This window comes from Dioscorea cayenensis, chromosome 8 (assembly GCF_009730915.1).
Source record: "Dioscorea cayenensis subsp. rotundata cultivar TDr96_F1 chromosome 8, TDr96_F1_v2_PseudoChromosome.rev07_lg8_w22 25.fasta, whole genome shotgun sequence".
Taxonomy (NCBI): Eukaryota; Viridiplantae; Streptophyta; class Magnoliopsida; order Dioscoreales; family Dioscoreaceae; genus Dioscorea; species Dioscorea cayenensis.
In genome coordinates, this window is record NC_052478.1 from 21,363,212 (window position 1) to 21,383,668 (window position 20,457).

The following is a 20,457-nucleotide window of genomic DNA, read 5'->3' on the forward strand; positions in this document are numbered from 1 at the left end:
CATAAGTCTTTCTTCTCTCGTTTTTTCTAGACCGTGTGGAACTTTTGACTCAAATAGGTATGTTGCACGGGAGTTAATTCTCTTAGATTTTGTTTGATTAATTTTTATCATAAATTTATATTATTAAAGTTTGTGCTCTGAATTTTATTTAATCTAATTTATAAAATTTATATTTTTTAAATAAAATATAGATAAATCACATCAAAGACCTGCACAAATATGATGGTACCCTCATCTTATGTGAGTGAAGTTCAAATTCATTTATTCAGTAAAAACACAAATACTCTATACAGTAGACTCATCAGTAATAAACCAAAAATTATTAGCCTTATAACATTATTTATATATTTTTTTAAATTATAAGAATTTTTTTTTACTAATATTCTACTGCACTTGAGTGCCCTATTAAAAGAATTTAGGTAACCAAACCCCACTTAAGAAGCACTAGAAATCAAATTGACTTGTAATGAAATCATGATGATCTATTTAATCATATTTAAGGTTTTAATGTGATGAAATAATTGTGATAATTTAAGTCACAACCATTGTACTCAATTTTCAATATGACAAAATTATATATGTTTTTCGTTCCTTACTTTTGCTATTGTCATTCCTTGTTGCTTTCATGAACAATGAGTCATTTTATTTATTTATTTGCTAGTTTAGAACACGTTTACAATTGGAGAATTCTATCTAAGTCACCTATTAATAGTGCCCATTAATCTTATTAAAAAGCTCTATCTATATAAAAACTATTATAATTAAAAAAATAAATTTTATAATTAAAAATATTATAAATAAGACACAGGGTTGAAAACCTTAAATCATATAATTATAATTTTTAAATTTTTTATAGTGCCGGTTCTTTAAATTGTAATAATAAAAATTGATTTACTTGAGTTATCAAACTAATTAAGTTGAATATTACTCAAAAACCATGTTTTATGAATAACAAAAACTTATATGGTCATATTAATTAGAATTTTTTTCATGTATGTCCAAAAAAAGAATTCAAGTTTTTGTGTATATATTTTTCGGTAAAACCAAATATCATATATAACTTTTATTTGTATATATACACATATCTATCAATCTCATATACACGATTAAAATATATTATAGATCACATATTATTAATTTTCTATGATAATAAAAATAAAATTTTAGTTAAATTCTAAAACTGGCATGTCAATGCTAATTTTTATTAAATATAATAAATTAAATGAATTTAAACTTTTTTAAAAGTATATATATAAAAAAAATTTAACTTTAATAACAAAGTTAGCTAAATTTCTTTTAGGATATATATGCATGTTTTTTTTCCAATCATTTAACATGTAATATTATCTATACATTAGTAGATGTAGTAATCTACTCTGAGAGCATTTTCAAAAAACAATTTTAATTCTTTTTATAATATTGAAGTTTTTATTTATATTTATATAATATTAATAATTGAAAAACATTAATTATACCTAATTATTTATGTAATAAATGACTTTTAAAATCTAAGGTATAAAATAGTTTATATGTTAAGTTGTTTAATTATATTATTTTATATATGATATTGTTTCAAAATTCCTCACAAAATTTTAAAACTCCGATGAAGAAACTGGGGATAATGCCAAGTATATTTTAACCATTCATGTAAAGTAACTAATTAATCATAATCATCATTAAATAAAATTTTATAATCCACAATTATTTAACATATGTCAACTTAATTATGGTGCTCATATTAACATAAACATTCCATTAATCAAAGTTTTCATGCTCCATGTGCACATTTGAACATGCAATTGCAATAAAATTCTTAACTATACATTTCACAAATAGTTATTGAACTAACAAAGCTTTTATTAAAATAATGAATAAAAAAAAGTAATAATTATTTACTTGAGTTATGGATGGCGTGTTTCATGCTCTTAATTTATAGCTGTGTGATATAACTATTTAAATGGCTTTTTCATTGAAGTCCCTAACAAATCTCTTAATTATACTACACTCCATGCAAAAAGTTTAGAGAAAAGGTTTTTTTTTTGTCTATATAATTCTTAAAATAAATTTAGTTTTCTATCCCTTCTTCAAATTTACTATTTTTTGTTAAAAAAATAAATATTTTTTAGAGTTTATACAATATGACAAATATCTAAAGACTTATTTGGTAGATCAAATAATGACATAATATGATATGAATTGTATGGAAATTAAATAGACAAAATTAATGTTATTGATATAGTTATATATACCTTTTTAAAATAGATTTTTGGAGCTTTTCCTTCATAATTTGGCTTATTTATATATTAGTTTCTATTCTAAGCATTATATCATATCATATTATATATATATATATAACCCATAAATAAATCCCATAAACAATATCACTAAAGGCTTATTTGGTACTCGGACATGATAAAAATGGTAAAATAAAATAAGCTATATGCTTTTCTACACCTATCCAACCCTCATATCTTATCAATTTTTATCCTATCCTATTCACTAAATAGACCCTATAAGTAACTTGCAAAAATTACAAATCATACCCAACTCATTATAAAAAACTATAAAAAAAAAGTCATCAATATAGTCAAGAAGCTATGGTAATACATTTATTAATAAAAAAAATAAAGCTATCAAAGTCATTGTCAAATGATATTACCAAATAACCAAAGTCATGGTCTTAAAATATAATAGATAATCTTAAAAAAAATCTATATTAATGATTTACAAATAAATTAGGGTAAAAAGACAAAAAGATAAATTTCTTTATGGGGAATATAATAGAATTAAAAATCGAGAGCAAGAGTAGGAGATTCTCTATTATATCCTATACTAATCAAAAGATGTTATATCTTTAAGATATAATAAATTATCATTATCTTGTTCACCGATGTGCCTAAAGTATAATTTTTATTATTATACTTAAATCTAAGATAACTAACTTAATATACATTATAAGAAGTAATCCTTTTTTTTTTTAGAAAAATAAGCAATAATCCTATCCACATTCTTCACAGATTCTCCAAAAAAAAGCATTCCATTACATAATTAAGTAGTTTTCACAAGGACATAGAAACAAAAACCTCAAATTCAAAAAATTAATATTCAATCCCCGGCTTCTCTGTCTCTTCCAAATGATCACGTGGTCATGCAAAACCTTTTTGACTATCTTAATAAAATAAAAACAAAACCAAACCTTAATATATTCCTAATAATGGTTAGACCAATACACCAAACCATTGTATATTATTATTAATAGTTAGACACACACACTGACACACAGATATATATATCATATATATATATATGTATATATATACAAGCTTGGGAGAAGAGAAGGAGAAAGGTGGTGAAGAGGAATAACAAAAGAGAGAGAGATGGGAAGGATGAGAAGAAGAGAGTGTTGTGAGAAGGATGGAGAGTTGAACAAGGGTTTATGGACACCAGAGGAAGATAAGAAGCTTATTCAACATATTGAGAAGCATGGACATGCTAATTGGAGAGCTCTTCCCAAACTTGCAGGTGCTCTTCTTTCTGTTTTCTCTATTTCTTTCTAATTTTATAGTGTTAGATCTTATTATTATTATTATTATTATTATTATTATGGAGGGAGAGGTTTATTTTTATTTTATAAAAATATTATGTAGAAAATTCATTTTGTGTTGTTGGGAGACAAAGTGCAAGTATTGAGAGATCATTAATCAAAGTGCATTTTAGAGTGTGTGTATATATATTGAAAAAAAGAAGATGAGATAAGAAAAGAAAGATAGAAAATGTAATTTAATGTAATTTTTTAATAATAATATTTGGATTTCTTTTTTCTCATTTTTTTTTGGAAAATATAGATAAATCACTGAGAACAATGATTTGTAAAAGAAAAATTGAAATACATAATATACTAAAATACTAAAAATACAAAATATAATAATATGTTAATACCGTAAATATTATCGTGTTAAATGAAGTGCATTTTCAAGAGTTCTTATATATTTTTTTATATGTGCATGATAATGATTATTTTCATATTATAAATATATATACACACACCTGGAAAATCATCAAATGATATAACTTTTTAATTTTATTTTAATAAAGTTGACCAAATACATTCTCTCCCTTCTCTCAAATTAAAAATTTTATTTTAATGAAATTATTTATATCTCATTATTTTTTTGTCAATATATATGTCCACAGGGTTATCAAGATGCGGGAAAAGCTGCCGATTAAGATGGATAAATTACCTTCGACCTGATGTCAAACGTGGTAACTTCACCAAAAGAAGAAGAGAACACGATCATCAAATTACATCAATCATGGGGCAATAAGTACGTTTTCTTTCGATTAATGTATCATTTTATCGGCTTAAAATTTTAAATTAAATCGAAAAAAAATTAATATATGTTTACCACTTGATATTACACAGATGGTCGAAAAATAGCATCTTGCTTACCAGGAAGAACTGATAATGAGATCAAGAACATTTGGAACATTTACCTAAAGAAACAAATACAAACCAAAAATACAAATCCTCCAAATGATCAAACACCAACTTCATCATCCTCGTCATCATCATCATCATCCATGAATTCATGCGCATTTAATAATCAAAATGAAGGAGATGGCATAAGCAAACAAAATAATGAACCTTCAAACTACATTGACTTGTTTGATGATTTGGAAGTTGAACATTGGTTGATGCTTGAAGAGTCTCATGATCTTTTAAACAATGAGAACATTGAGAACAACAACAACAACAACAAGAATAAAGAAGGAGATGATAATGAAGAAGACCCAACCAAGTTCATTGATGATGAAATGGATTACCAAATTGAGCCAGAGTTTTGGAGCTTAATTGATGATCAAACTTGTTTCAACGAAACACTTAGTCAAGATGAGTCAAGAACAATGGTTGAGAACAAGAGTTGGTTGGCTTATTTAGAGGAGGAACTTGGTTTGAAGGAATAGACCATTGGTTCTATATATGTTTTATAGTATGTATATCCTTTAATTATCTTTGACTTTGGTTGAATATTAAGTATAAGAGATTTTGGGCATTATGAACTATGTTATGTGGTGTTTGATATTTGTCATCGATCTTTTGCCATATTTATTAGAAACGCTAAATTGCATTGAACTGTAATTCAATATAATGGTTAAATAATATCAAAACAAGAATTAAAAGTCGTTTGGTTTAAAGAATTTTATATTACCACCAAGATATAATTACTAAGAATATGATTTCTAAGTTATATTTATGAAAATATGTGTAATTTTTGTTTTGTTGACCAGACAATTGTATGATCGGGATGTAACATTATAGTGTTTGGTTAGTTGAGAATTTTTTATTACAAATTATTTTGTTGCTAAAATATCCTTGTCTAATAATTAAGTACTAAATATATCAAAGTTAAAAATATTTTAAAATAAATATTAAAAATATTTAATAATAAATAATTTTATTATTAAAAATATTAATTTTTATTAATTTTTAAATTTTTAAAAAGTTGATATTTTTTAAGATTTTATTGAATTTGAAGAAGGTAACGGGCAAAAATTTACATTCAGGCGGGAATGTGAGATTACCATTTATTAAGTTAGTAATCACATTGTTGGTAATATTGACCAAATTATCACATTCCAAAAATATGATATTCCCGTGCTATATATAACCCAATGAAGAAAATATGAAATTATTTGACCACATTTTCGGCGCTGGGGGGCCAACCCCTAATTATTATTTTCATTATTTATTAAATCAACGAATAATAAGAGTTGATTCATGTGGTTTTGTTAATCAGAATAATAATAATATTAATATTAATTAAACTATACAAATACAACCTCTACCATTGTTCCACACTTATATAATGATTTTTAATGTTTTTATTTTATTAGTAAATTCATTATGTAGAATTTCTAAGGCTTTTTGTAATTTATAAAATAACTTATTTAACTTTTATTTTTTTATTATAAATGAAAAGATTTTTTTAAAAAAATATTTACACTCTTTTATATCTATTTTGGATATTTATTAGAAAATGAAAGAAATTAGTTTTTTTTAATAAATTATGCTCTTTTATTCAAAAATTTGAATTTAGGCCATTAATTACATTGAGCTCTCCCTATTCCAAACATGTTAAAATAGAGTCCCATATTATAGAGATATATAAGAAAAAAATAATTCCATAAATTATTTAGTGTAAAGTTGTAAATTAAATATTTACAATAAATCAATATCCCATTTTTTTAAGAATTAATTGAATTTTTTAATTAAAAAAAGGTTAACAAAAAAACATAAAATGCTTCAAAGAAGCTTTTGGATAATTACTAAAAAAATTAGGGTTAATTTGAAAAAAAAAACACCAAATAAAAGCCCAAAACCAAAACTAAACCCTTTCTTCTCTCAGCCCGCTTTGCTCCAAACCCTAACCCTAACCCTAACCCTAATTCATCTCGCGCTTCGATCTCAGTGCGACGGCTATCTCCTTCTCAATGGCGTCTCAACGTGCTCTCTGATCTACTTCTTCATCGGTTCTAGGGTTCGGCACTGGTATGTTTCTCTTCTCATCCTCTCCTTCCCACATCTGGAAAAATTATCTCTAGGTTTAACACCTCGTGCTTCCTTTTCACCCTTTTTTTCACCTTATTATCTATAAATTCGTACAATTTCAAGAATCTACATTCGTAGTAAACCAAATCGCCATGATACTTAGCTGATTATCTTGTGTTTTTGCTGCTGAAGCTTATTGAATCTTCGTTTCTGTTTGTTCTTCTGAGATGCTGCAATTGTTGAAAGATTTGGTTTTTTATGTGTTTGATATGTGCCATGTTGAATTTTTGTCTACAAAATTGCAAATTTTATAACTGTTTTTGATTTGTTTTGTCTGGAAGACGGCAGTATATCCTCTCTAGGAGTTTGCATTATGATGCAGTAATTCTTAACTTGTAACTATGTTTGTCTGGCTCTTATGTTAATTGTCCAAAGTGTTAATTTTTGCACAATTGGTTTACAAACTTCCATAATTTTTTCTGTCTCCCACCTCTGATCAAATGAGTGAATTCTGGTCAGCATGATCTGTAGGAAGTCTTGTTGAAGCACGAGTTGCAATTAGTTGGTTTAGTGGTTGTGAAGTTTGGATATGATTTGGAGGAAAAAAAAACTTTTATTTGAAGATGATCCAACTTTTAAATAATTACTTTGTGATTAAAATTCTATCTGAATGTAAATTGCCTTCCAAATTTTCCCGGCAAGAGTGGATGGTAAAACTTGTTACATAACTAAGGGGAAGAAATTGTAAATTTATAAGGGCTCAAATGACAGCTACTAATTAGAAGTTATCACTCCCATCTTTTGCATCCTGAAACTTGCACTGGGACTATATTTTGCAGATCCTGCTGGCTATATTGGCAATCTCTGGAAGCCCTGTTCAAAGAGGGTGGAGCAATCTTGGGAGCAACAAGACCTACTTGGTTTCTAGGTATTCAATTGCTCTTGCTAAAATTCATAAGTTCGCAATTGCTTAACATGATAAGCAAGGCCAGTTTAGAAAGTGTCATCATGTAAAGTTCTTTTGTTCCGATTGAGGATGCACTCTACGGGTAACAGACCTAATTTTGTCAAGCCTGGGCATATGCTTCAGTGATGCATACAGCGTTCCTTTAAAAGCTTCCTATTATGATCTGTTTTCTCTGTTAGACTGGCAGGGGATGATAACTCTGTCATTTCTTTGGCATAAGCATGTTTTCTTAGCTATATATAAATTTATATAGACTTGAACTTCTCTGGTAACAGTTGATAAATTTGACTGCTTATTTGGTCGATGAAATTTGTTTAAGCTTTGCTGCCACAAACCTTAATTTGCATCCTCTATGCTGTCCTACTATCATGGCCGTTTATAATGTCAAGTTGCAGTTGTATCTGTACTATGAGAATTTATCTTTCATTTCTGAACCTCACTTTAGCATTTTTTATTAATTTAGTGGTTCATGTTAAAACATGTAATTTTGAATAGATCCATCCTTCAGGTTGGACCTCTTTTGGATTTTCTCACCCTTTTCTTCAATCATGGTGATGACTTTAAATTTCTCCAAGCACCCGTTTTTATTGATTTAGATCTTCCTAAATTAAGTTTATCCTTCTCATTGTTTCCTGGATATTGCATTTGTGAAGACTGATTTTTGTTTTTGTTCACAATTTTATATCAATTTAGTTAGTAGAATGCACTGCCATTTTGCTTTTCTAGAAAAATCCTTTCAGTGTTGTTTGTCTTCCCTTGATTCTTTCTAAAATTATGTGATTAATTCATGCCATCTCCTTTATTTGTGGGTATACAATGCAATGATCTTTGTATTGTTTTTTTGCTACATGTTATATTGATAGAACATGTTAGGTGTCAGTTGGCATGCAGTCATCCTAATCAAGTATTTTTCCCCCTAAAAAATATATTGATAAATATTTATGTTAGTCTAATCAAATAGTACTTTTCCATGTTGTCAGTGATGAATACTTGCTTACATTGTCTCCTGTATTGCAGCTTTGTACAATCACAATGAGCTTGGTTTCACGAACATCATGGGAGCAGAAGAAAAAGTTTGAAGAGGTTGCAAACAATACAACACTTGATTCTATTGGTCAAGAATTGAACTCAGAGGACAAACATAATTCAGATAACCTCAAGAGGAAGAAGAGGAGAAGAGAACATGCTGCATCCTCAGGTGAGAAGGACTCAAAGGTTGAGCAAGAAAAGGAGATGAAAAGACTTGAAAGTTTCTTGTTTGGAACCATTTATTCTCCTCTGGACTTTGGAAAAGAAGTCAGTGAAGATAGAGAAGAAGAGGGTCTTGCCGAACCTTTGTTCATTGTGAATAAATCAACCAACAATGAGATAGAGTCTTATGTAGAAGAGTTGAATGAAGAGAGGGAGCCTCTGTCTGATGATGGAGGAGATAGAGAAGAAATGGACAGTGCGCAACCTGCGCCACCCATGAAAATGTTGACAGGCAATCAGATAGTGGTTCATGAGGAAGAGTTAAACAAAGAAAAGAAACCTGCGTGGATTGATGAGGAAGAGAATATGACAAAGGTTGACATAATGAAGGTGCCTAGGTTGAGAAAATTGAGGAAGGAAGCTGGGGAAGGGTTGATCTCGGGCACTGATTATGTATCTAGATTGCGTGCACAGCATTCTAGGCTGAACCCTGGAACAGAATGGGCACATATTGACCGGAAATCAGAGCGTGTTCATGATTCTGACAATGAGTCTGATGATGAAAGTGGTATCACTGTTGCTCCTGGGTATGAGCGCATTGTTAGTGATGACATACTGAGGAGCAATGATGAGCTTGTTGTGAAAGATCGTGTGAAGCTCTTGCCTGGGCTTCTGGAGTACTCAAGGCTTATGGATGCTAATGGCGAAGAACCCTCCAATGGTCCCATAAATTCCATCCAATTTCACAGGAATGGCCAGTTGCTGCTGACTGCTGGACTTGATAGGCGGCTTAGGTTTTTCCAAGTGGATGGAAAACGCAATACTAAAGTACAGAGCATTTTCATCGAAGATTGCCCAATCCATAAAGCCTCATTCTTACCTGACGGATCTCAGGTTATCTTATCAGGCAGAAGGAAGTTCTTTTACAGTGTTGATTTGGTCAAAGCAAGTGTCGATAAAATTGGTCCCTTGACAGGCAGGGAAGAGAAAAGTCTGGAGGTCTTTGAAGTTTCTAATGATTCAAGTATAATTGCATTCATTGGCAATGAAGGTTACATCCTACTGGTTTCTACAAGAACGAAAGAGCTGATCGGGACTCTGAAGATGAATGGAAGTGCCCGCTCTCTTGCTTTTGCAGATGGCGGGCAACGGCTCTTGAGCAGTGGTGGTGATGGACATGTTTACCACTGGGATCTCAGAACTAGGACTTGCATTCATAAGGCTGTTGACGAGGGTTGCCTGGCCGGTTCTTCCCTTTGTACTTCACCTGACAGTAGTTTGTTTGCGGCTGGCTCAACCAGTGGAATTGTGAACATCTACAAAGAAGATGAATTTCTCGGTGGAAAGCGGAAGCCATTGAAGACAATTGAGAGTCTATCCACCCAGATTGATTGCCTGAAATTTAATCCCGATGCGCAGATACTAGCGTTGTGTTCAAGGATGAAGAAGAACAGTTTGAGACTTGTCCATGTTCCCTCCTTCAACATTTTCTCGAACTGGCCTCCCCCGAGGTCCAGCCTGCAGTATCCTCGGTGTTTAGATTTCAGTCCGGGTGGAGGCTTCATGGCTGTGGGTAATGCCACCGGAAAGGTTCTGTTGTACAAACTGCATCATTACCAGAAGGCCTAACTAAACACTCGAAACCCTAGTTTTCCAAAACACGGAAGTTATCACATAATGGTTACATTTTCATTAATTCAGTTTGATGCTGTGTTGTTCTTGTACCCGTATTGTTTTTGTGTTTGTTCGAAAACCTCGAGAAGGACATGCTATTAAATTAATTATGACGAAACAATCGTCTGTTGTTTTCTGTGATGTAGCATAACACGCAGGAATTACATATTCAATCTCTGTTCATTTTTGCAGCAATTGTTTCATGTGTGACATCCATGCATCTGATTAGAGCTTTCTAATGTCATTTTTGTCTTCATCATATTCAATACATATAATTTTACATGTCATGTGGAACAACCCAGGAAATTACTCTAATTTGACCAGATAAAATGAGTTTTCTAAGTCTGCTATGAGGAGATATTATCTACCCTGCTTCTGCTTTATATACATTTTGTTTGTGATATAAAAAAGTAGTGATATTTCACTGTAAATTGTCTATTTAATACTTTTAAAAGATTGACATTTTATGTACGCCTTAAACTTGGATAAACTGAAGCAGATCCCTTTAAATTATGATATTCTATCCTTTTGTATAATTTTAAAATTTATTAGGAAAAGTATGCAAAATTTATTTTAAGGATGTACAAAACAACTATGATATTTTACAAGTAAAATAGAAAATATTTAAAAATTATAATAAATGACAAGCATATGTTTATATATTTATTGAAAATTGAAAAGATATAATATGCAAAGCAAGCCACTCAAAAGGCAAGGAGTGGCGAACTTTGTTTTGGGATGAGGATGAAATCCAGCCACACATCCCAATGGGACCACCACCGCACTCACAATTTCAACCGTACGATCAAATTCCCCAGCACTTGATATTGCTTTGGACCAGGCCCAAGCCCAAAGCCCACTACTAATCACATGATCATCGTCATCACTGACCGAAAGTGCTACGAAGACCAACACTTCCCAACAATCTCAGCCGTCCATATTTGATCCAACGGCTTTGATTCTCCCGACCAACGAATCTTTTCCTCAGTCCCACAACGCGAATCTCATCGCGTTCTTTCTTTTTCTCCATCTTTTTTTTTTCTTCTTTATTTTTCTCGTATTTAATCGTCCTCGAGGGTTTCTCGTTTTGCTGTGATCGTTGAAATCCTTGGATTGATTGATTGATCGATCGTTGCTATGGCTTTTCTTCGATCATCGGTGAGTTTCCGATCATCAAATTGATGCTTTTTGGATTTTTGATTGTGTGTGTCTGTGAATTCGATTTTTGGTTTTTTGATTATATATTTTGTGAGACTGTGTTTCTTGTTAGATCCGGTTTTTGGTTTTGATCTTGATTCTTTTTTGCTCTTCTTGTTTGTGATTTTTGGGGTTTTTTTTTTAGAATTCTAATTTTTTTTGGTGAGATTCGAGTTGCGTCTGGTTGTTGTTGTTGTGTTTGTGATGATGAAGTAAACTGGAAGTATTTATGTGGGATAAATTCACAATTTGATTTGAAGGGATGGATTTCGAATTTCATTAAACTGATTTAGCACAAGGGATCATGGAGGAAATTTGTACAACTTTGATGCTTTTATTAGAAACATATGGGAACTTAGTCTTTGATTTTTGGTTAGAATTTCCAACAAAGTATGATATTTGGATTTATATTTTTGGTATTGCTCTTGATTCTTTCTGTGCTCCTTTTGGACTACTTCTTGTCTATACTTTGGAAGAACCCTAATATTCAGAGTGATATAAGTTTCTTGTGATTTTGTTTGTGCTTGTGATGAAGCAAATTGGGGTTTCTCATGTGGTTTATGGTGAACACTATTTTGAGTTGATTTGAAAGCAGGGTTTCAAATTTTCATTGAACTGATTGGGCCCAATGAGCAAAAATGGAGGAAGTTTGTAGAACTTGCACAGTTCAAAACATGTGGTAGTCAAGTCTTTGATTGGTTGGTTAGAAGCATCAAGAAGCATGTGGCTTCTGAGCATAGCATGATCTTTAAGCGAAAGATGTGTGTTTTTGTTTTCTATTTCTTCAAGATTCTTATGTTAGAGTCATGAATGGCAAGCAATTTAGGTTATGTTTTCTGTTGGTATAAACTTTGAAATTTTTGACTGTTTGCTGGAATTTGCTGTGATTCTTTTTAACTGTTATCTTTAAAGTATTGATTTTTTTGGTCATTATAGAGCAAGTTATCTTCTTAATTCGAAGTCTGAGGGTGTTTAGGTTGTTATAGTTGGCTAGTTGCTTTATTGCTTTCCAAACTTGTTTTTGTTTGTGGATTGAATTGAATATGATTGTTGTCTTCTCTGGTCATTTGAATTGAAAGGTTTGTGAAAAGATATGATAGTTTCATTTGAGTTCTAGCAGGAGGCAAAACTTGGCATGTATGCAGAGGTTGTCATGCAAAATTTTGCCTTGTTTTGTTCCCTGTTGTTTAATTGTTACCCATCTTGATGAGATCAGAAACAAGTTTTGTTCTATTTTTTATAAGACCTGAAGTGGATGATCTTGATTACCATATTCTGTGACTTAGTTCTTTGGCTCCTTGTAGCGGATTCTCCCTTTCTGTTTTTATTTGTCTATAATCTGCTCTCTTTCAATATTATTGTCATTTCCTTTGATTCTATTTGACACTTACTGGAACAGAAATCAGTTCTGGAATGGTCAAGCAGTATACAAAAGTATGCGACTGTGAAATGGTGGCAAGTTGCTGGTAGTTAGGAAGCATTTTGACTCTCATAAAGCTAACAGGTTTAATGGATGTTCTAGAATAAAAGAAACTATACTTTCATAACACCACACTAATTTCAGAAGCATTGTGAATTATGCCTTTTATGTTTAGGGAATGTAATTTTGGTGACAGAGCATGACTGTTAATTGATTTTAAAATGAATAAAAAGTTTTGGAGCTTTAAACTATGCCATTTATGAGCCATAACATAGATGGACTAGCTGCTGAAATTTCTATGAGATTATTTATAACTTCCATCAATCAGTAGAAAAGCATAGGCTTCTACTAGGCGGCAAGCACCAGTGCCATAATCAATATAGTACCTTGTTTAACAAATTTCCCACTTTTTGTTTTGATGGAAAACTAGGGTGCACTCTACAGGTGACAAATCTAATTTGTCAAGGCTGGGCATATGCTTTGGTGATGCATACAGCATTCCTTTAAAAGCTTCCTAGTATTCTGTTCCCTCTGTTAGATTTGCAGCAGGCAGTAACTGTCATAAGCATGTTAGCAATATACATACACCTGAACTTCTCTGGCAAGTCCCCAGTTGATAAATTTGATTGCTTATTTTCTAATAAAATTCTTTTAAGCTTCATTACCACAAACTTAATTCGCATCCTCTATGCTGTCCTACTATGATGGGTGGTTATAATGTCAACTTGCAGTGATATTTGTATGATGAGAATTTAGCATGTTTCATGTTAAATATATGTAAATTTGCATAGATCCGCCCTTTAGGTTGGACCTCTCTTGAATTTTCTCACCTTTTTCTTTAATCATTAGTGACAACCTAAATTCCTCCGATTACCCATTTTTATTGATTTAGACATTTATAAAATAAGTTTGTCCTTCTCAATCTTTCGTCGATATTGTCATTTTGTCTAGATTGCTTTTTGTTTTGTTCACAACTTTATTTCAATTTAGAGTCTTAAGATGTAATATTTTTCCAGAGCAAATGTTTAACCTACTATCTGTAGACAAACAGCATCTAACAATGTCTACATCAACTGAATGAGGGTATATTGTTATCATTATTAGTACAACAGTGTGATGGTTTATATTATGTATAGTGTTAACTGTATTAAATTATTTTAGTCTTCATTTGAAGTAAAACTTACGCCAAGCCTCATCATTGGGTAATGGTGGATAATTATGTCAAAATTAGATAACTAAATAGCAAAGTTGGCCCCCATGCGACAGCTATTGATTGAAGCTTCCTCATCTTTGTTTCAAATCTGGTTCATGCTCCTACTGTAAATGTAATGCTGAGGTCAACATTTGGATTATCTGCACAATTTGGGTAGCTTTAGTCTCAATTTCATGTAGTTATTCGCAAATTTCACAAAATGCAAGTTAAAGATCATGGACCTGACTGTTTCCTGTTCTAATGGTAGTTAGAATCATTCTTTGAACCACACAAAGTATGCTTGTATGAACTCAGTTGTGTGGCATAAATTGGTTCCTTTTTTTTTCCTGATGTTTATATTTTTGTTTCATCTGTTAGTAAAAGTAAACAATGCTGTGGTACACAGTTTTATTATAAGATTGAAACTGATCTGTTCCAATTTGACTGTCGTAATAGGAGTCATATGATTATTGATTTTAACTGCCTAGGGAGTTTGGGTTGTTGGATCGTGTTTCTAATTCATTAGGGCTATGATATGCAGTAAGCTAGTATTTCAACCTTTTAACTTTTGGTAATTCATTCATTTGTTGGTGTTTTACATAGTGTTGTTGTCCTACTTTTAGAAAATAAATCACTTTAACTTCCCTGATGCTAAGCTTTCAGAGAGCCTCTTATCCTGTACAGTGTGGTAAGGGATATCCAACCTGAGTTTGGCATAAACTTTAAACATTTAAGTGGTGGAGGTTAATCTTAGAACTCTATTGTCAATCTTTTTGTTATGTCCTTGTATTTATCCTAAATTCATGTGAATAGCCTTTACCTCTACCCAAAATTTGTCATATTCCTGTATAGTTCATTGTAGCACTGTCCAAATCTCACCACAATGAATGGTAGTTGAGCTAGGCAAGAATTGGTCAAATAGGCTACTGCCAGCTCTCCATCTTTATTTGTTTTTCACTTTCAAAAAATTATAATGTATTGGATTTAATAAATAATTAATGTTCGTGCTGATCTCCAAATTCTGAATCTTTGCATCAGCGAGTTTTTTAATGTTGACAATAAAATTTCATTTTCAGTCAAATGCTTCCTCTGGAATGGGGGTTGCTGATGATTGCAAGCACATCTTCTCAGAGCTTCAAAGGAAGAAGATGCACCGTTATGTGGTTTTCAAAATCGATGAAAAGCGAAAAGAGGTTATTGTGGAGAAGACTGGGGCTGCAACTGAGAGTTATGATAACTTTGTGGCTTCTCTGCCAGAGAATGATTGTCGCTACGCTGTTTATGATTTTGACTTTGTTACTGAAGAGAACTGTCAGAAAAGCAAGATCTTCTTCGTTGCGTGGTGAGTTTCATCTTACATCATGCCTTTTGTGTTGTGAGTTCTAATTGATTATGGAAGTGTTGATTATTGCTGGTGAATGATGTTTCCATCTGTTATATATTTCCCATATATATTTATATATATATAATGCGATTTCCATGCATAAGTGCGCTCTACGTATCTTAATAACAAAACGATATTAGTTTGTGAATGTAAGATCCATAGTGTATTTCATCCTAAGTAACAAGCAGAATATCACTGTGCTAGGAACTCTTGTCTGAGTTCAGTGGTGTTTTTTAGCTGTGTTTTTTTTTTCCATTCTTGATCCTTATCCCTGAAACTAGTATTATTTTTTCAAAGTTGTGAATGAATGCACAATTATCTTGCAATATTATGATTAGGTCACCAGCAGTTTCCCGAATCCGAGCAAAGATGTTGTATGCTGCCTCAAAGGATCGGTTCAGGCGGGAGCTAGACGGGATTCACTACGAGATCCAGGCAACTGACCCTACTGAGATGGATATTGATGTTCTCAGAGAGAGGGCAAATTGATTCCCTGATCAGGTATCTGAGACTTTGCAATGAAATCAATCATGGAAAATTGAGCAAAGTCTCTTTATTGTTAAGATTTTTAGTTTCTGGAAAAAACTCTATCATGATGATTGAACATCATATATATATATATATATATATAAGAACATAAATGGGGTGCTACTAAAGGAAGCTTTGTCATATCATTTGTGTACCAAGAGAACTTGTAAAACCAAGACAACTCTTTTACAGACTTGATCCTGTGTACAATTTCTATTATTTGGTGATGGTAAAGTTATGAAACTTTGAGTTATTATAAGCTCTGTTTGGCTCGTGGCATGTTGCTTTTTTTCCAAGATGAATGGCTAGGCCGTTTAAAAAAACAGGGGTGTGTGCTAAGTGAGGATAGAGCCTACATACACTTGGGCTCTGGAATCATTCACATACAACACTAATCACACTCCCAGAAATATATTTCACCTATGATTTGAATTCACTATTTGTGAATGATTTTAATGGCGATCTGATTACTAATAGATCACTTGGTCGTGGTTGTGATTACTTCTTGGTTAGTTGATTTGAACTCTTGGCTTGATGTTTAGAAACCATTGGAAGCCTGTAAGGAAGTACTGGATGTGATTACTTCATTTTGGACTATTTATTTACTTATTTTATTTTATTTTATTTTGAATTTTCATGAAATTAATGTCCCAAGTTTGATTAGGTAATTTCAGAATATATGCATATCTTAATAGATTTCAATGTTTGTACTATATTGAAAGACTACCTCTTTAAAACTCCACATATAACAAAATGAGGCTCAATGGCATTTTATTTTATTTTGGCAAGTCAATATACTCCTGAAACTAAATGAGTATATATTTTTTTATATATATAGAATAATATTTCAGATTTTTTTTTTTTCAAATCTATCTTTTTTTCTAATTTTTTAAATACAATTGAAGTTTAATGCAACTCATAGTAACTTCATGATTTCCAAAATTATTAAAATTTGATGTTATGCGGGTAGAAAATTAGTTGAGTAATGATCAGTTTTTTTATATATAAAAATATATTTTAATCAAATATTTATATGATTTAAGTTATCAAATAATTTTTATTAAAATGTTAAATGACATTTACATGGGCTTATTTGGAAATGGTACGAGTGACATATTTGGTTTGAATGTGGCCATTTAAATGTTCATGCATTGATTGATTGTGAGAGATGTTCACAGCTGATTTACATTTAGGTTCTTACCATTTATTTATTCTGTATGCGCTTCTCCTCCTAAAATTTATATGTAAGATAAGAATGAAAATAACCAAACAAGGATCTAGATTCCAGACAGAACTAACAACCACCACTTTTAAAGATTGAGAGTTCATAAATTGGTCTTTTATGGCATTTATTTTGAACTACCAGGTTTAATAAATGCTATTTGGTATAAATATCAAAATGATCCCTCTATTTTTTATTTTCTGCCATTTTAGTCCCTCTAATATAAAATTCACCCTTTTGGTCTTTGTATTTACTGGCGTTTTCATCGCTTTAGTTGTAAAATCTGCTTTTGGCCTCTTATTACGTATTTTTCATCCTTTTTGGTCCTCTAATTCGTCAACCTGGAAGGACAAAAGCAGCGTATCTCTGTCGGTTAGAGGACCAAAAGACAATGTGAATATCACGAGGACCAAAAAGTGATTTTTATATTAGAGGGAGTTTAAAGGGTGAAAACACTGAAAAATAGAGTGACATTTGTGATATTTTGACCATGCTATTTAGGCTGTAGTTTTTATATCACCATTGAATTTTACATCCATTCAATATTTATATATATGAGACTCAGTCTTCTACGGGTATCTTGGATCACTTTCTCACTGGTTCTCTCTTATTTTGTAAAATCTGAAAATGTTTGATGACTTTTCTACTCTATATATATATATATATATATATATAGAAAAGATCATTTGATGAGTTTCTGTAAACGCTCCTAGATTTTTAAAAAAATTAAGAGAGAATAAGGATGAGAAAAATAAGAATAGATGGGTGAATAAATAGTGCAATCAACAGTATCCAAGTATGATACCTGATCTAAACAAGTTGTTCTAATGTGTCTGATTTGGACGGTTGAGATTAATTTATACACTTTTTATAACCATGATCTATTGTTTAGATTAAAATATTATACGTCTCATTCCAACGGTGATAATTAATGTGTAGATTTACAATATGAGGCATGCGTACAAGGTAAAGCCTCATATATATATATATATCTTCTGAGTTTCCTTAATATTTAGATGAATTCTTTATTTATGACATTATTTTTATTAGTAAGGAGCCTCTATTCTAGTTCAACTTGAAATAGGAATGTACTAGGCCTAGTTTAGTTTACTTCCTCTAGTTTTTATATATCCATTTAGAAAATTTAAAAATATTAAATAATTTTTATCCAAGATTACTGTTTTATCTTTGATGCACTCCTATTCTTTTCAACATATTTTTGGAAAATGTAAAACAATATTTTGATAAATTGAATAAAAGATATACTAATGAAAAATAGAAAGAGAAATTAATTAAAATTTGATAGATTTTTAAATAAAACAAATTGATACAATTTTTAAAAATTTAATACTATCAACTAATTAACCAATTACCCGAATCTTAATTAATATCTTGAATCTCTATTGTTTTTATTTGATTTGGAGCTTAAGCTAAGGTGGCAAATAGGGGTTAAAAGTTAAAACCGCTCTATTTTAATTTTCCATATAAATATATAAAACGCATTATTCACCGCATCAACTAAGAGCTAAAAAAATACATCAATTTAATGATCTTATTAAAGCTTTTTATTTTTATTTTGAAAGTCTCGTTTTAACATTGAAAATAAAATTTGAAGAAATTAAAATTACTTTAATAAAAAATTGAATAAAGATCAAGTTAAAAAAAAAAAAATCAATGTTAATAATGTAAAGCTACAACTATACATATATATATATATATATATATATATATATATATATATATATATATATATATATATATATATATATATATATATTCTTAAAAAAGGTATAATCAGAGTTGATCATGCATTTTTCTATCTATACTCTTTTGGTCCTCTGCTCAGGGAGATGTCTTAGTCCTCTCTTTCTTGAAGATGGCCGGTTGGTCACTTTTCTGCATGATCTCTTGGTTTTAGTCACCTGCTGCTGAAAAATACGATTGTAATGAATTGCACATTTTTGAGAATGGAAGGGCTGAAGTAGAATCGTTTTCAGTGAGAGGATGCTGTGGGAGCGTTCACGGGTAAGGGCAAAAAAGAAAAGTAAAAAGCCCAGATTCGGATATTATACTCTTAAAACAACATGTAATAAGAGAATGATGAAGGGAAAATGGAGGGAGTAAATGGAAGGAGAACAACATCCCTGATTCCCTATCCATACCATGAATATAAAACCACAAAGTCATAAATGCATTTCTTTATTGTACCTAAAAAATATAGGTTTCTTTTTCATTTGCTCATTAATTAATAATTGTTCACCATTAAATACACTGCCGTCTTTGGTGGTTTCTAAATTTCCACAGTTTATTATTATTGAATTGAGAATTAAAAAAAATGAAATTGCAATGTAAGGGTCACTTCAGTAATAATTGTACCTATATATTTAGGGGTATAAAAGTAATTATAAATAGTGCAGGGGAGTATAAAGAAGCAACATTAAATTGCATAATAATTTATCCATATTAAAAGCATATGAAAAGTCTTTGTTTACACCTGCAACTTATTAATATGAAGATATAAAGTCTTTCAAGTAATCAATGAAGATTGGTGCCCAATTAATTAATGAGCAGAATTTTCAACTATTTTGGCAATAAATATTTATGGACAGAACTAAAGTAGAGCTACTTATAACATTTTTAGAGACCTGTTAATGTCCCCATTTATTATACAATTAATTAAATCACCAAAGGTCTGACCAACCACTTAATATACATTAAAAACAAACCCATCTTCATCTTCTTTCATTAAAAGCATTTGAAGGAGGACTAAAGAATAGGCAAAAATTTCATAGTTTTCAAATGATCATAATTAAATGGAGAAATGGTATTAGGGTACAAGAACATTTATTACCCGACCATACTTTTCCTTTATTACCAAGATTTGATGTGCATGATGGAGTGAATTCACAAACCTTAAATTTATCTTGGTGACTTTTAACCAACAAAACAGTGATAATGAATATATATATATATGTGTGTGTGTGTTTGTGTGTGTGGAGAAACAGAGGACGTTTTTGGTAGCAACATTCCCAGATTAGTTGAGAGAGAAATAAAAGGAGAAAGACAGGAATAAAGGGATGTGTCAACAGGTGCAACAACAGTGCCTGGAGATAGTACTTGATTTGGTTTGAT

At 30.9% G+C, this 20,457-nt stretch overlaps 3 protein-coding genes across 4 annotated transcripts; all 3 read left to right on the top strand.

Annotated features, from left to right (window-relative positions):
* The first annotated feature begins 3,386 nt into the window (after positions 1–3,386).
* LOC120267390 (transcription factor MYB13-like) lies at positions 3,387–4,965 on the top strand. Its single transcript, XM_039275027.1, is given in 5 exon segments — positions 3,387–3,522; positions 4,195–4,274; positions 4,276–4,325; positions 4,424–4,430; positions 4,432–4,965. Coding segments are annotated over 5 exon segments (807 nt in total).
* Positions 4,966–6,411: 1,446 nt separating this feature from the next.
* Positions 6,412–10,518, top strand: LOC120267418 (U3 small nucleolar RNA-associated protein 18 homolog). Its single transcript, XM_039275056.1, has 3 exons — positions 6,412–6,550; positions 7,390–7,478; positions 8,535–10,518. The coding sequence occupies exon 3, from the start codon at positions 8,550–8,552 to the stop codon at positions 10,335–10,337; it is 1,788 nt and encodes a 595-aa protein (XP_039130990.1). The 5' UTR covers positions 6,412–6,550; positions 7,390–7,478; positions 8,535–8,549; the 3' UTR covers positions 10,338–10,518.
* An 863-nt stretch (positions 10,519–11,381) lies between these two features.
* Positions 11,382–16,359, top strand: LOC120267419 (actin-depolymerizing factor 11-like). Of its 2 annotated transcripts, XM_039275058.1 has the most exons (3): positions 11,382–11,540; positions 15,268–15,533; positions 15,914–16,359. In XM_039275058.1, exons 1-3 carry the CDS (start codon positions 11,520–11,522, stop codon positions 16,062–16,064), a joined length of 438 nt encoding a protein of 145 aa, XP_039130992.1. In that variant the 5' UTR covers positions 11,382–11,519; the 3' UTR covers positions 16,065–16,359. The 2 variants fall into 2 exon arrangements, with proteins under 2 accessions (XP_039130992.1, XP_039130991.1); XM_039275057.1 differs by lacking the exon at positions 11,382–11,540 and having other exon boundaries at positions 15,226–15,533.
* Positions 16,360–20,457: the final 4,098 nt, after the last annotated feature.